The sequence below is a fragment of the Berghia stephanieae genome, chromosome 10 (genome assembly GCF_034508935.2).
Source record: "Berghia stephanieae isolate SIO BIC M18660-M18661 chromosome 10, UCSD_Bste_1.3, whole genome shotgun sequence".
NCBI classification, from domain to species: domain Eukaryota; kingdom Metazoa; phylum Mollusca; class Gastropoda; order Nudibranchia; family Aeolidiidae; genus Berghia; species Berghia stephanieae.
In genome coordinates, this window is record NC_088369.1 from 46,204,662 (window position 1) to 46,220,311 (window position 15,650).

The window sequence follows — 15,650 nt, forward strand, 5'->3', positions numbered from 1 at the left end:
GGAATACTCAAGAACAGATGTAACGACATCACTTTGGTTTTCATGGAATACTCAAGAACAGATGTAACGACATCACTTTGGGTTTCATGGAATACTCAAGAACAGATGTAACGACATCAATTTGGTTTTCATGGAATACTCAAGAACAGATGTAACGACATCAATTTGGTTTTCATGGAATACTCAAGAACAGATTAACGACATCACTTTGGTTTTCATGGAATACTCAAGAACAGATGTAACGACATCAATTTGGTTTTCATGGAATACTCAAGAACAGGTGTAACGACATCAATTTGGTTTTCAACAGATGTAGAACAGATGTAACGACATCACTTTGGTTTTCATGGAATACTCAAGAACAGATGTAACGACATCAATTTGGTTTTCAACAGATGTAGAACAGATATAACGACATCAATTTGGTTTTCATGGAATACTCAAGAACAGATGTAACGACATCAATTTGGTTTTCAACAGATGTAGAACAGATATAACGACATCAATTTGGTTTTCATGGAATACTCAAGAACAGATGTAACGACATCAATTTGGTTTTCATGGAATACTCAAGAACAGATGTAACGACATCAATTTGGTTTTCATGGAATACTCAAGAACAGATGTAACGACATCAATTTTGTTTTCATGGAATACTCAAGAACAGATATAACGACATCAATTTGGTTTTCATGGAATACTCAAGAACAGATGTAACGACATCAATTTTGTTTTCATGGAATACTCAAGAACAGATGTAACGACATCAATTTGGTTTTCATGGAATACTCAAGAACAGATATAACGACATCACTTTGGTTTTCATGGAATACTCAAGAACAGATATAACGACATCAATTTGGTTTTCATGGAATACTCAAGAACAGATGTAACGACATCACTTTGGTTTTCATGGAATACTCAAGAACAGATATAACGACATCAATTTGGTTTTCATGGAATACTCAAGAACAGATGTAACGACATCAATTTGGTTTTCAACAGATGTAGAACAGATATAACGACATCACTTTGGTTTTCATGGAATACTCAAGAACAGATATAACGACATCAATTTGGTTTTCATGGAATACTCAAGAACAGATATAACGACATCACTTTGGTTTTCATGGAATACTCAAGAACAGATATAACGACATCACTTTGGTTTTCATGGAATACTCAAGAACAGATATAACGACATCAATTTGGTTTTCATGGAATACTCAAGAACAGATGTAACGACATCAATTTGGTTTTCATCGAATACTCAAGAACAGATGTAACGACATCAATTTGGTTTTCATGGAATACTCAAGAACAGATGTAACGACATCAATTTGGTTTTCATGGAATACTCAAGAACAGATGTAACGACATCACTTTGGTTTTCATGGAATACTCAAGAACAGATATAACGACATCAATTTGGTTTTCATGGAATACTCCAGAACAGATGTAACGACATCAATTTGGTTTTCAACATAGTAATCTAAATTTATTAACGTTTGTTTCTGATATCTTACTTGTGACGAATGTTTGCGCAATCATCCGATTTAAAGCTCCATGAATGTGACCACCATTCTATTGCATGGCAATCTGCAAGCGTCACTCCATTTCATCCCACGTCTTGTGCAGCTTAAAAAATGGTACAGAAGTAAACGTTTCCTTTTTTGTCTTCAGGTGATGCATGTCTCTCATAGGGGTTCTAAACACTCTGCTCTTCACACATCCCCATAAAAAAAGTCAAGTGGAGTTAGAGCAGGTGATCTTGGAGGCCAAGAAATCGGAACATCTCGGTTTGGGAACTGTTCATTGAAAAATTCCCTCACGTTTCAACTCAACTGAGGGGAAAGATGTTAAGTTGAAGATAATCCAATGAAGGGACTCCGTATGATTCTAACATAGGTAGGTTATTGTTGTCACTGTTATGTTGCAAAAAAAGAAAGGCGCGACCGCTCTTTCCCTGGTCAATTCACACCAGACATTGACTTTTGGAGTGAGTTGCGACAACAGTCGATAACTCCATCTGGTTTTTGTTTCCTCCAATGTCGAACGTTGTGTTTGTGTACATGCCCAGACACGTCCATGATTCATCTGAGAAAAGATTATTTACAGTGAATTTGTCTGGCAAGATTCGAGAATCATGTCGGACAAAGCCAAAATAAATTATGCCTTATGTCAAAATTTCCCTTTTCTGCTGATGACGTCATAACTCAGCTACCAAAAGGCACACAGTGTTAAACCTTATATCAATCAAAACTTGAATAACTTTTGCACATGTGGCAAAAAAAACAAACAAAAAAAAACAAAAAACAAAACAAAACCTTTGATGAAATATTACACAGCTCTCGAGTTATTCAAACCTGAAATCTGTCAATAATTAAAAATAACACACATTTTTTTAGCAAAGTCTCTGAAATAACAAATAAGTCAATAAATATAATTTTTTACGACTTAATGTATTATCGTTTCATTTTATTTCTAATGAATGCTTATGATTTGGTTGATGCTTTCCCTCCGCAGATGTCTTGCACTGAATGATCCTTCAGAGGTCTTGCGTTCAACTTCAGAATGGGTAAAACTAAAGTGGCATACATCGTGCGTGAGACGTCTGTGGCTATATGGGAAGAATTGCAACCGTTACATGCGCATGTGCCTGCTGAAGAAAAACTCCGATCTATAGCTGAGGATTTCTTTACAATTTGGAACTTTCCTAACTGCGTTGGAACTATTTATAGATGGCAAACACGGCAACCGGTCCTGAATAAGTCACTCACTTTTATAGCTCAACTATATGCGCTTAAAACGACGTGAACATATATGCAGGCCTGACATCCGAACCCACTTGTGGGCCGAGTTTAACGTGATTGTAATGGACACAATTTTGCGTCATTTTTTTGTTGTTGAGGTTTTCATTACAGCAATGAGTTCATCAGGAATTGGATTAACTGACCTGCATATAAGTGCACATCGGCTCAAAACAATTCACAACGGTTTCAAAGTCGACAACAATTTGTAACATGAAGGATCGGGTATGAGTTTGTAGACCAATATTATAACGTTATCGACAGAGACAACGCAGTTATAGGTTAGGTACTAAGTAAATACCTGAATCGAGTGAAGAAATCTGATTTAAAAAGCATACTTTTTTATTGGGATCTCGGGCTCCATGAGCCTCGTGGCGAATAGAAACTGGATTCATGTGACAATTATACGCCCCATTGAGTAAATGCGTTTGCTGGCCGATTCAGTCCGTTGGTTAATGACTAAGTACTATTTAGGAGTGCCCAAATCAAATGGGTCTGTTGTCTACATTATACTATGGCTTTCCATTCTCCACGAATTGTAAGATTGGTGATTTGTTTTCTCTCCCTAGATAGCGCCAAGCCCTTTCAAACATTGTGTCCATGTCAATAAGGAACAAAAGTGCGATGTAAAAAAAAAAACTGGTTCCAATCTCATTGGAAGTGTAAGACCACACGTCCGGCGGACTGGATACATGCCTTGTATAATTGTTTTTTAATTTCAAAGTGACGGCACCTTATTTTCTGGCCTAGATAAATGCTGGCCGTCAATCAAGACCCTTCATCCGCCAGCTTTTACCTCCGGAAATTACCCGGGTCTACTCATACGTCCCTCGACTAAAATAGTTTTACTACCTTACGATTCCATTTGTAAGCTATTTAGTATTAGTCCTCCAAAGAACTGTGCGGCTGTGGTCTTGTGGTGTGACACTCGCTTTCGGATCGGAAGATCCTTGGGGGTCGAGTCTCGTTCGGCGCATAGTTGAGTCCTTGGAAAAGGTTCTTTACTCACATTATCTCACCGTATCCATGTGTAAAATGAATACCTGACCGTAAACAGCGTTCTGTCCGTAAAAAAAATGTTATGTCGCCGAACAAGCGTCATGTCCCGTCCTACATGTTGAGTGTTGCTGTTGTCTAGGGGCCCCTTGTAAAGCGCGTTGAGCACGTTTGGTGGATATTACGCTATATAAAAGCTCAATTTTCTTTTTTGATATACCTGTACTTCCAAAGCAATGCTTTTGGAATCGGAAAAGCAAAAGGTGTGACGTGATTACTATAAGGTTCCCATCAAAGCGTGTAGGACATGACCGTGGTACGGATTCCCTGACAGGCACGCATTAAAAACAAAACAACCCTGAGATTTTATAAGGCACAATATCCACTACACGTGCTCAAAGCGCTTTACTAAATGGTCCCTGACCAACAGCAGCACGTAACAAGACATGACGCCTGTTAGGCGGTATTACAATTTTTTTCGGACGGAAACAACGCTGTTTACGCCACGTACTCATTTTACACCTGAATAAGTTGAGAGAATGTGAGTAATGAGCCTTTACCAAGGACTCAACTATGCGCCGATAAATAAATTCCCTTTATTCGTCCCACAGGAGAAATATGTCTTTAGGGTCTATTTCTAATGGAAGACTGGAATAACCCAGGCGTGAGCCGCAGGGCAGCGCCACTAGTGTTCTAGGGCGAGTTGCCTTGCTCAAGGTCACATTATAGTCTGGCTAGTAGTCGAGCTCAATACCTTTCGGCACAAAGCAAAGGCCATACCGCTGAACCAGGCTGTCCCTGTAATAGTCTGACAAAATCTAAAATTTAACGTTACTTCTCAGTACAAGATTGCAAGCATATTTATTATTATTCTTTTCTGTGTATCCGTTTTGTTGTGCTGGGTCGCTTGTCTTTAAGATTCTTTCAAGAAATTGAATAAAATCTGATACAATATCTTAAAGATAGCAAAATGCTTAAAACATCGAAATTTTGAGGTCAAAACTCTTATACAACCATTAATAAAAAACAATCATTTGAATTTACTTTGTTAATGCTTTTGGCACCACTGATTTTGATATCTCAGTATCAACTTTTTCAATTCTTTAAAAGAATCTTTGACCGATTATCTTCCCGACACACTTCACATATCCCATCAAACACTGACACACTTCACATATCCCATCAAACACTGACATGCTTCACATATCCCATCAAACACTGACACACTTCACACATCCCATCAAACACTGACACACTTCACATATCCCACAAACACTGAAACACTTCACATATCCCATCAAACACTGAAACACTTCACATATCCCATCAAACACTGAAACACTTCACATATTCCATCAAACACTGACACACTTCACATATCCCATCAAACACTGAAACACTTCACATATCCCATCAAATACTGACACACTTCACATATCCCATCAAACACTGACACACTTCACATATCCCATCAAAACTGAAACACTTCACATATCCCATCAAACACTGAAACACTTCACATATCCCATCAAACACTGAAACACTTCACATATCCCATCAAACACTGAAACACTTCACATATCCCATCAAACACTGACACACTTCACATATCCCATCAAACACTGACACACTTCACATATCCCATCAAACACTGACACACTTCACATATCCCATCAAACACTGACACACTTCACATATCCCATCAAACACTGACACACTTCACATATCCCATCAAACACTGAACACTTCACATATCCCATCAAACACTGAAACACTTCACATATCCCATCAAACACTGAAACACTTCACATATCCCATCAAACACTGACACACTTCACATATCCCATCAAACACTGACACACTTCACATATCCCATCAAACACTGAAACACTTCACATATCCCATCAAACACTGAAACACTTCACATATCCCATCAAACACTGAAACACTTCACATATCCATCAAACACTGACAACACTTCACATATCCCATCAAACACTGACACACTTCACATATCCCATCAAACACTGAACACTTCACATATCCCATCAAACACTGAAACACTTCACATATCCATCAAACACTGAAACACTTCACATATCCCATCAAACACTGAAACACTTCACATATCCCATCAATACAACTTGAAACATACACTTCACATATCCCATCAAACACTGAAACACTTCACATTATCCCATCAAACACTGAACACACTTCACATATCCCATCAAACACTGACACACTTCACATATCCCATCAAACACTGAACACTTCACATATCCCATCAAACACTGAAACACTTCACATATCCCATCAAACACTGAAACACTTCACATATCCCATCAAACACTGAAACACTTCACATATCCCATCAAACACTGAAACTACTATCCACAACACTACATTCTACCCACAACTGAAACACTTCACATATCCATCAAACCAACTAATCAACACTTCTTCATATCCCATCAAACACTGACACACTTCACATATCCCATCAAACACTGAAACACTTCACATATAATCCCTAATTCAAAATCACGAAACATTTCACATATCCCATTCAAACACTGAAACACTTCACATATCCATCAAACACTGAAACACTTCACATATCCATCAAACACTGAAACACTTCACATATCCCATCAAACACTGAAACACTTCACATATCCCATCAAACACTGACACACTTCATTCATCAAATATCCCACTATCATCAAACACTGACACACTTCACATATCCCATCAAACACTGACACACTTCACATATCCCATCAAACACTGAAACACTTCACATATCCCATCAAACACTGAAACACTTCACATATCCCATCAAACACTGAAACACTTCACATATCCCATCAAACACTGAAACACTTCACATTATCCCATCAAACACTGACACACTTCACATATCCCATCAAACACTGACACACTTCACATATCCCATCAAACACTGACACACTTCACATATCCCATCAAACACTGACACACTTCACATATCCCATCAAACACTGACACACTTCACATATCCATCAAACACTGACACACTTCACATATCCATCAAACACTGACACACTTCACATATCCCATCAAACACTGACACACTTCACATACCCCATCAAACACTGACACACTTCACATATCCCATCAAACACTGACACACTTCACATATCCCATCAAACACTGACACACTTCACATATCCATCAAACACTGACACACTTCACATATCCCATCAAACACTGACACACTTCACATATCCCATCAAACACTGACACACTTCACATATCCCATCAAACACTGACACACTTCACATATCCCATCAAACACTGACACACTTCACATATCCCATCAAACACTGGACAAAAAAACAACAACTATCTTTCCACGTTTTCAAAGCAGACTTTTAATTTCACAGAAAAAAAGGTTCTCAAATGTTTCTAAAATGTTCAATTTGTTTATTTACCACTAACTCTAATATTTTTGGGGTTTATTTTGGGGGGGGGGGGGGGTAGGGGGGGAGAGGGGGGGGGGGTGGGGGGGGGGGGGGGGGGGGGGGGATACTTGTCTTCTTCTATTTTTAAAGATTTTTTGGGGGGTTGTTGTTGATTGTCTCTAAATTCCTGCGAGGACATGAGGGGCATTTTGCATTGAAGCGATCCCCATCACTGTTCTTTATTCAATTGTTTTCCAGTCCCAGGTACGTTGCGTCTTAGATTTATAATGAAAGATAACAGAACGTAAGAGAGTACATTTGTCATCCACTGTCGCGGTAATTTTATAGTCTTTCCCTCCTTTGTTGTTGAGAATATGATAGGATTTTGTTTCCGGGCAAAGCTGTGTAAAATACAGAGAGGATAAAACAATGCTGTTAGAAATGTCACACGACACATTTATTCAAACTGATAATTTGGTAATGGGAAGAGGATGATGAAATGTGACTTGTGAATTCAATATTAAATTGATGGTGAGAAAGATGAGGTATCAATTATGACCTGCAAATCATCAGAGCCGTTAGTTAGGTCGACGGAGCCTAAGTCTATCCCAATTTCTATGGAATGAAAAGAATAACAGCAACCCTAGTGCGATAGTCTATCGCAATATACTTTTCGCTAGGTCTAACTCCCTCAACTGCCCATTCACTTTTGCGGTGGGCGGGTGAGAAGGTGGAGTTTTTCAAGCGGAATGGGATTCAATAGTATGATGTCACGTCCGCCCAGTAACGGCAGCTTGGTTCTAAACAAAGAAAATCGGTACTTTTTATTCTCCATCCTGGCTAGACCGTTTTCACATGCCATGTGATCAGAATATATAAAAGTAAAAAAGTGATCAGATTTATAATGTTTTTCTCCTCTGGATACACTTTTATGCTCGTTGGAGAAATATTTCATAAGGGCATCCTCCGTTGTTTCGATAGTTTAGAACCAGTTGGTAAGTTACTATGCGTCATGACGAGGGAGTGACGTCACGGCTGTTGAAGGCTATTAAGAGATGATATGTGCGGTCTGTGGCCACCTAGGTATTTTTAATTTTAAAATTATAAAAATTATGCCTTTCTGCTAGGACATCAAAATATATCGTCGCCTAAGCATTCCACGAAGGAATACAGATAATCCATCAAACAAGATGTCTGATGTCAACAGGAATCATTCATGTTGTCCAAGTGAGCAAATAGGGGCGGGGTGGGTGGGGGGGGGGTTAATAATCTTGCCCAAGTAAAAAAATAATAACGAAAGTGCCTGAAGTGGGGCTCGAACCCGGATCACAGCGCAATGCCTCGACTACTCGGCCACTTCGCCTGTGTATATGAATACCTATATCAATCTAAATCAAAAGGGTTTCCACTCCTTTATAGATAGTATGCGCTTGGCTAAAATGTTCACAACATTGCCATCCGGAAGTAATATGGACCAACACACAAAACTGTGTGTAACCATGAACGTTTATAGTTAGGTTTATACAGTTTAGTGAAAATCACTCATGAACGCGGATGGTAAAACAAAACAATAACAAAGACCCTTGAGACGTCTAGTTCGAACTATCTATACCAGAGAACTGAAATCACTAGCAAAAAGGACCGTTATTAATCCTGAGCTCGGTCGAAAGTATTTTCAAATCCTTTTCAGTGATGGGTAGCTGGACCTGTTATAGATCGGGGGAAAGTACCTTATAAGAGGCTATCGCCATGGCCACGAGGAAGGACTCAATTGTTGTTGTGCGCTATGTGGTCTTGTCGTATGACGCCCGATTTCGGATCGGAAGGTCTTGGGTTCGAGTCTATGCTCGGCGCATAGTTGAGTCCTTGGATTAGGCTTTTTACTCACATTCTCTCACCGTACTCATGTGTAAAATGAGTACAATGGCCATTAAGAGCGTTGTCTCTGTCGGGAAAAAATTGTAATATCGCCTAACTGTCGTAATTCTTGACTCGTACTACATGTTAAGCGGCGCTGTTGGTCAGGGACCCTTGTTGGTGAGGGACCCTTGTTGGTGAGGGACCCTTGTTGGTCAGGGACCCTTGTTGGTCTGGGACCCTTGTTGGTCTGGGACCCTTGTTGTCTGGGACCCTTGTTGGTCAGGGACCCTTTGTTGGATGTGTCAGGGACCCTTGTTGGTCGGACCTTGTTGGTCAGGACCTTGTTGGTCTGGGAACCTTGTTGGTGAGGGACCCTTGTTGGTCTGGGACCCTTGTTGGTCAGGGACCCTTGTTGGTCAGGGACCCTTGTTGTCTGGGACCCTTGTTGGTCAGGGACCCTTGTTGGTCAGGGACCCTTGTTGGTCTGGGAACCTTGTTGGTGAGGGACCCTTGTTGGTCAGGGATCCTTGTTGGTCAGGGACCCTTGTTGGTCTGGGATCCTTGTTGGTCTGGGACCCTTGTTGTCTGGGACCCTTGTTGGTCTGGGACCCTTGTTGGTCTGGGACCCTTGTTGGTCTGGGACCCTTGTTGGTCAGGGACCCTTGTTGGTCACTGGGACCCCCTTGTTGGTCAGGGACCTACCCTTGTGGTCGTCTTTGGTCTGGGACCCTTGTTGGTCTGGGACCCTTGTTGGTCTGGGACCCTTGTTGGTCAGTGCTCTACCAACTGAGCCAGCCATCGGGACCCCCAAAATCTCAAGTTTAAAGTTTAAAGTTTAAAGTTTACTACTTACATCGTCGCTAATATCTTTAGGGTTGTCTTCATCCTTGGCAGAGTCCGGCATACATTTGGAATAGTATTCCCATGCTACATAATTTGGAGAAGCTGTGCACTTTCTATTATTCAAGTCCACTTGAGCTCTGCCTTTCAATGCCATGTTGTACGTTGTGATGTTATTTGGACTTTTATTGATGTAGACAACGACCATGTCATTCTTTAAGTCCACGAAAACGTCGTGTGTTTCGTTAGTCAGTTGGTGATGCACTTCCATAAAGGATGTGTTTGGAAAACAGCATGACAACGCACACGGCAAACCAAGCGCAGCAAAAAAAACGCCAGTCAGAAGTTGCATTTTGAGATCTGATGTTGAAAATTCAAAACAGAGATATTATTCTTATCATCATCATCATCATCATCATCATCATCATCATCATCATCATCATCATCATCATCATCATCATCATCATTCATTATTATTATTATTATTATTATTATTATTATTATTATTATTATTATTATTATTTATTATTATTATTATTATTATATTATATATTATTATTATTATTATTATTATTATTATTATTATTATTATTATTATTATTTATTATTATTATTATTATTATTATTATTTATTATTATTATTGATGTTGATGATGACGATGATGATGATGATGATGATGATGATGATGGTGGTGATGATGATGATGATGATGATGATGATGATGATGATGATGATGATGATGATGATGATGATGATGATGATGATGATGATGATGATGACTCTTATCTTTGACTCTTTGGCTCTTATCTTTGGCTCTTTGGCTCTTATCTTTGGCTCTTTGGCTCTTATCTTTGGCTCTTTGGCTCTTATCTTTGGTTATTTGGCTCTTATCTGTGACACTTATCTTTGACTCTTTGGCCTCTAATCTGTTGCATTCAGTGGCGTGGTTTAGCAAATAATTTTAGGTTGTTTCTTATAGTGTAATAATACAGAGCGTTAGCATTGTACTTAAAAGCGTTGAAACCAGCTAATCTCATTTATATTGATCTCTTCTCTTGTGGACAACGGCCATTCAGTAACGTTGAAAACCAGATAATCTCATTTATATTGATCTCTTCTCTTGTGGACAACGGCCATACAGTAATATTGAAAACCAGCTAATCTCATTTATATTGATCTCTTCTCTTGTGGACAACGGCCATACAGTAATATTGAAAACCAGCTAATCTCATTTATATTGATCTCTTCTCTTGTGGACAACGGCCATTCAGTAATATTGAAAACCAGCTAATCTCATTTATATTGATCTCTTCTCTTGAGGACAACGGCCATTCAGTAATAATATAGTAGCCGACACAAGCGACCGGTTAGGTCCGTATAGGGAATGAGATTAGCGGAAGAGTAGCGTCCCTTGATTGGACGTCACCCATAGTCTGTGACGTCACCGGCGGAAAAGTTAATAGAGAGAGAACGTCATGTTACTTGTGCGCATGCGTCTCTCGTCCTCGCTTCCGCTCACAACCAACATGACGTTCTCTCTCTAATAACTTTTCCGCCGGTGACGTCACAGACTATGGGTGACGTCCAATCAAGGGACGCTACTCTTCCGCTAATCTCATTCCCTATACATTTTTCGGACAAAGACATTGATGTCAAAAACCAGGGAGATCCTCCGAACGTTTACGACCATCTCCAACAGGACGAGGAGAAATGTCTTTCACAAAGACATAACGCCCGACCATTTGTTGAGGAAAACAACTCATAAAGGTTGGACACGACATGTGACGAAAGCCCACTTGTCACCACGAATCGAGTAGGGCCTTTGTCAATTATTTTCACTGGGGGCGCTTTCGATATAATGAAGTGAATCATGAAATATCACTGAATCAAAACCTCTTAACACCAAACAGAATTATGTAAATTTTGTACAGTAGTATAACCTTTCAAAGGAACTACAGTTTTCAAATACAAGAGATGCATAATTAAGATCACATAATTATTTATTTAACCTCCTCACTCAGTTCCTAGTCGGCCCATTCGCCGCATGCCATAAAAAATAGTTCGCGCTTCACCTCTGGAGAAATCCTTGTAATGTTCGTCATTGTGACAAATTTGTATCTTTAATCCATATTGCCATCAGTTTTTATGAATGTAGAGATTACAACAGCAAGCTACGCCTCTTGTTAGGGCTATAAAATTGTAACAATCGTTTGCGTCAAGTGTGTACAAAGTGTACAATTTACTGTGTCATTTTGGACTCTTAGTGGCAATGTTAGTGAGTAGTGCACATGGATATCATGGAATATAAACCCTGAGGAGAATTCAGTGATCGTAATTACAACAGAATTCACTGTGCCTAATATTGTTGATGTAATACATCCAAATGTCCACTCATCCCAGACCCTCCGTTTTCTATATATCGTCAAGAAGAAAAAAAAACTCCGTATGATACTGTCACCGATGCTAAAGAAATCGGCAGCAGCCTCTTATGGTTTTCATACTACTATGTTATGACGATCGACCCAATCAGCAAAGTCTGGTCTGCATTCGTGTACCGTCGCGAACCCGCCGGGTAGCATCGTCACAACACACCGTTCGACTAGATGCTCTGCCGTCTCAGGTTCTTGCCCACAGCGAGTACATGTTGGACAGGTAGTAAGACCCCACCGATGAAGCGCACTGGCCGAAGCCGATTCGCAGCCACCCAGTGTCTCCTCTTTCTGGTATCAAAGCCTGGCAACTTCTCACCAAACTTAGAGGAGGTTACGTCCCCGCCCCCACGAGGGATTGAATTCGTCCAAACCGACTTCCATCTCGTATGTGCAGCTGAAGACGTAGTCAGGGATTCTGCGTACAAGGGTTGCGGGACTTGTTAGAGTCGGCGTAACGTCACTAACAATTAGATATGAAGTGAATAGAAAAGTGCCAGAAGACAATAGAGAATAAAAATTTTTTCGCGGCGGTGGTGGGGTTTGAACCTGCGACCTTATTGGTACGACAACTCCGCCTGGCAGGTGAGAGCGTGGCTCTACCGTGTGAGCTATCCACGAACACAAAAATATTCGTTTCAAACTCAAAGTCATTACTAGATCCCTCTCTCACCCACTTCTTGAGACCGCCGATTCGTTCGTACACCACCATCGCGAATAATTTTGACCAGCAGTTAAGCTTAATAGCCAATATTCTCAACACAAACATATAACATAGAAACGATTGAGACATTGAGTATGCTCCGGTGTATGGGGTGAATTTTTAATTCAGAAAAGTGAGTGGAGCAGGCACTTATGTTGGTAACAACAAGATATGAAGTGAATAGAAAAGTGCCAGAAGACAATAGAGAATAAAAATTTTTTCGCGGCGGTGGTGGGGTTTGAACCTGCGACCTTATTGGTACGACAACTCCGCCTGGCAGGTGAGAGCGTGGCTCTACCGTGTGAGCTATCCACGAACACAAAAATATTCGTTTCAAACTCAAAGTCATTACTAGATCCCTCTCTCACCCACTTCTTGAGACCGCCGATTCGTTCGTACACCACCATCGCGAATAATTTTGACCAGCAGTTAAGCTTAATAGCCAATATTCTCAACACAAACATATAACATAGAAACGATTGAGACATTGAGTATGCTCCGGTGTATGGGGTGAATTTTAATTCAGAAAAGTGAGTGGAGCAGGCACTTATGTTGGTAACAACAAGATATGAAGTGAATAGAAAAGTGCCAGAAGACAATAGAGAATAAAAATTTTTTCGCGGCGGTGGTGGGGTTTGAACCTGCGACCTTATTGGTACGACAACTCCGCCTGGCAGGTGAGAGCGTGGCTCTACCGTGTGAGCTATCTTGTGTAACAATTCTAATGTTCGAGCCATTTATAATGAATATCTATGTGACTATATCAAGGCCAACGTCTGCTCACCGCTTGGGGGACGGACTATAGGAGATTTACCGAATATATCAAGGCCAACGTCTGCTCACCGCTTGGGGGACGGACTATAGGAGATTTACCGAATATATCAAGGCCAACGTCTGCTCACCGCTTGGGGGACGGACTATAGGAGATTTACCGAATATATCAAGGCCAACGTCTGCTCACCGCTTGGGGACGGACTATAGGAGATTTACCGAATATATCAAGGCCAACGTCTGCTCACCGCTTGGGGGACGGACTATAGGAGATTTACCGAATATATCAAGGCCAACGTCTGCTCACCGCTTGGGGGACGGACTATAGGAGATTTACCGAATATATCAAGGCCAACGTCTGCTCACCGCTTGGGGGACGGACTATAGGAGATTTACCGAATATATCAAGGCCAACGTCTGCTCACCGCTTGGGGACGGACTATAGGAGATTTACCGAATATATCAAGGCCAACGTCTGCTCACCGCTTGGGGGACGGACTATAGGAGATTTACCGAATATATCAAGGCCAACGTCTGCTCACCGCTTGGGGGACGGACTATAGGAGATTTACCGAATATATCAAGGCCAACGTCTGCTCACCGCTTGGGGGACGGACTATAGGAGATTTACCGAATGTATTTTAAACAACGCGTTGCCTATCGTTTAGCCTAACGTAATTGTTGCTGCTCGAAGCTCGAAGAAATAAATAACAATGTGAAATTGAATGGAAGCTTCGATTTAATTACAAAAACAGATCAAATGAAAGTTTCGAGTTTCCCCGTTATCAACAAAACAGGACGAATGAAACATTACGGATGAATGAGATAATGTGGTAGTGGCGTTGTTCAACATCATCATCATCATCGTCATCATCGTCATAATCACCATCATCACCATGAGAATGGCGACAAAATATTAAATATCTTTCTATGAAAGTTTAAGGCCACCATTTTAAATATGCCATTGATTAACAATATTATTGATAGACGAACAAAGACTTTTACGACATACGATATCAGTTATTTTATCTTGTATTAATTCATTGAAACACGAACAAAGCAACCAAGAAAGTCATTTAAATCAGTTATACTATTATTAATTTACTTATTACATACACACAAATCACCCCGTAAAGTGTTTCATGTAATATGTTATTCTCTTATTCATTTTTGTAACAATGAAAGTAAAATATTATTATGAATACGAATATGAAGTATGATAAAGATGGTGATGGCGTTATAGGGGAATGGTGAAAGTGAAATATTAGGAAGGTTGATGATGATGATGATGATGATGATGATGATGATGATGATGATGATGATGATGATGATGATGATGATGATGATGATGGTGACGATGTTATTAGTGTGCATATGTGTACGCGTGTCTATGTCAATATATTGTATTGTTTTAAATGTGTAACCAAATGACAAATTGTCACTATTTTGAGGACAATAAAGATATATATTATTATTATTATTATTTATTATTATTATTATTATTATTATTATTATTATTATTATTATTATTATTATTATTATTACTATTATTATTATTTATTATTATTATTATTATTATTATTATTATTATTATTATTATTATTATTATTATTATTATTATTATTATTATTATTATTATTATTATTATTATTATTATTATTATTATTATTATTATTATTATTATTATTATTATTAAAACTCACAGTTTATCCAATGAACATATAATCTGGGCACAGAAATGTGGACGTGTTTTCACAGTTGAATCCAATAAACGAATGACGGGTACCAAGGACT

At 39.5% G+C, this 15,650-nt stretch overlaps 1 protein-coding gene across 1 annotated transcript in view; it reads right to left on the bottom strand.

The window, feature by feature from the left end:
* Positions 1-7,352: 7,352 nt before the first annotated feature.
* LOC144980481 (uncharacterized) overlaps positions 7,353-15,650 on the bottom strand; it is an 8,317-nt gene continuing 19 nt past the window's right edge. Inside the window, exons 1-3 of the mRNA XM_078928091.1 lie at positions 15,560-15,650; positions 9,966-10,312; positions 7,353-7,653 (exon numbers count right to left, since the gene is read on the bottom strand). The exon at positions 15,560-15,650 is cut by the window's right edge and continues 19 nt beyond it. Of these exons, the coding sequence (XP_078784217.1) occupies positions 7,492-7,653; positions 9,966-10,304 (501 nt within the window). The 5' untranslated portion in view covers positions 10,305-10,312; positions 15,560-15,650 and the 3' untranslated portion in view covers positions 7,353-7,491. The remainder of the gene's footprint in view (positions 7,654-9,965; positions 10,313-15,559) is intronic.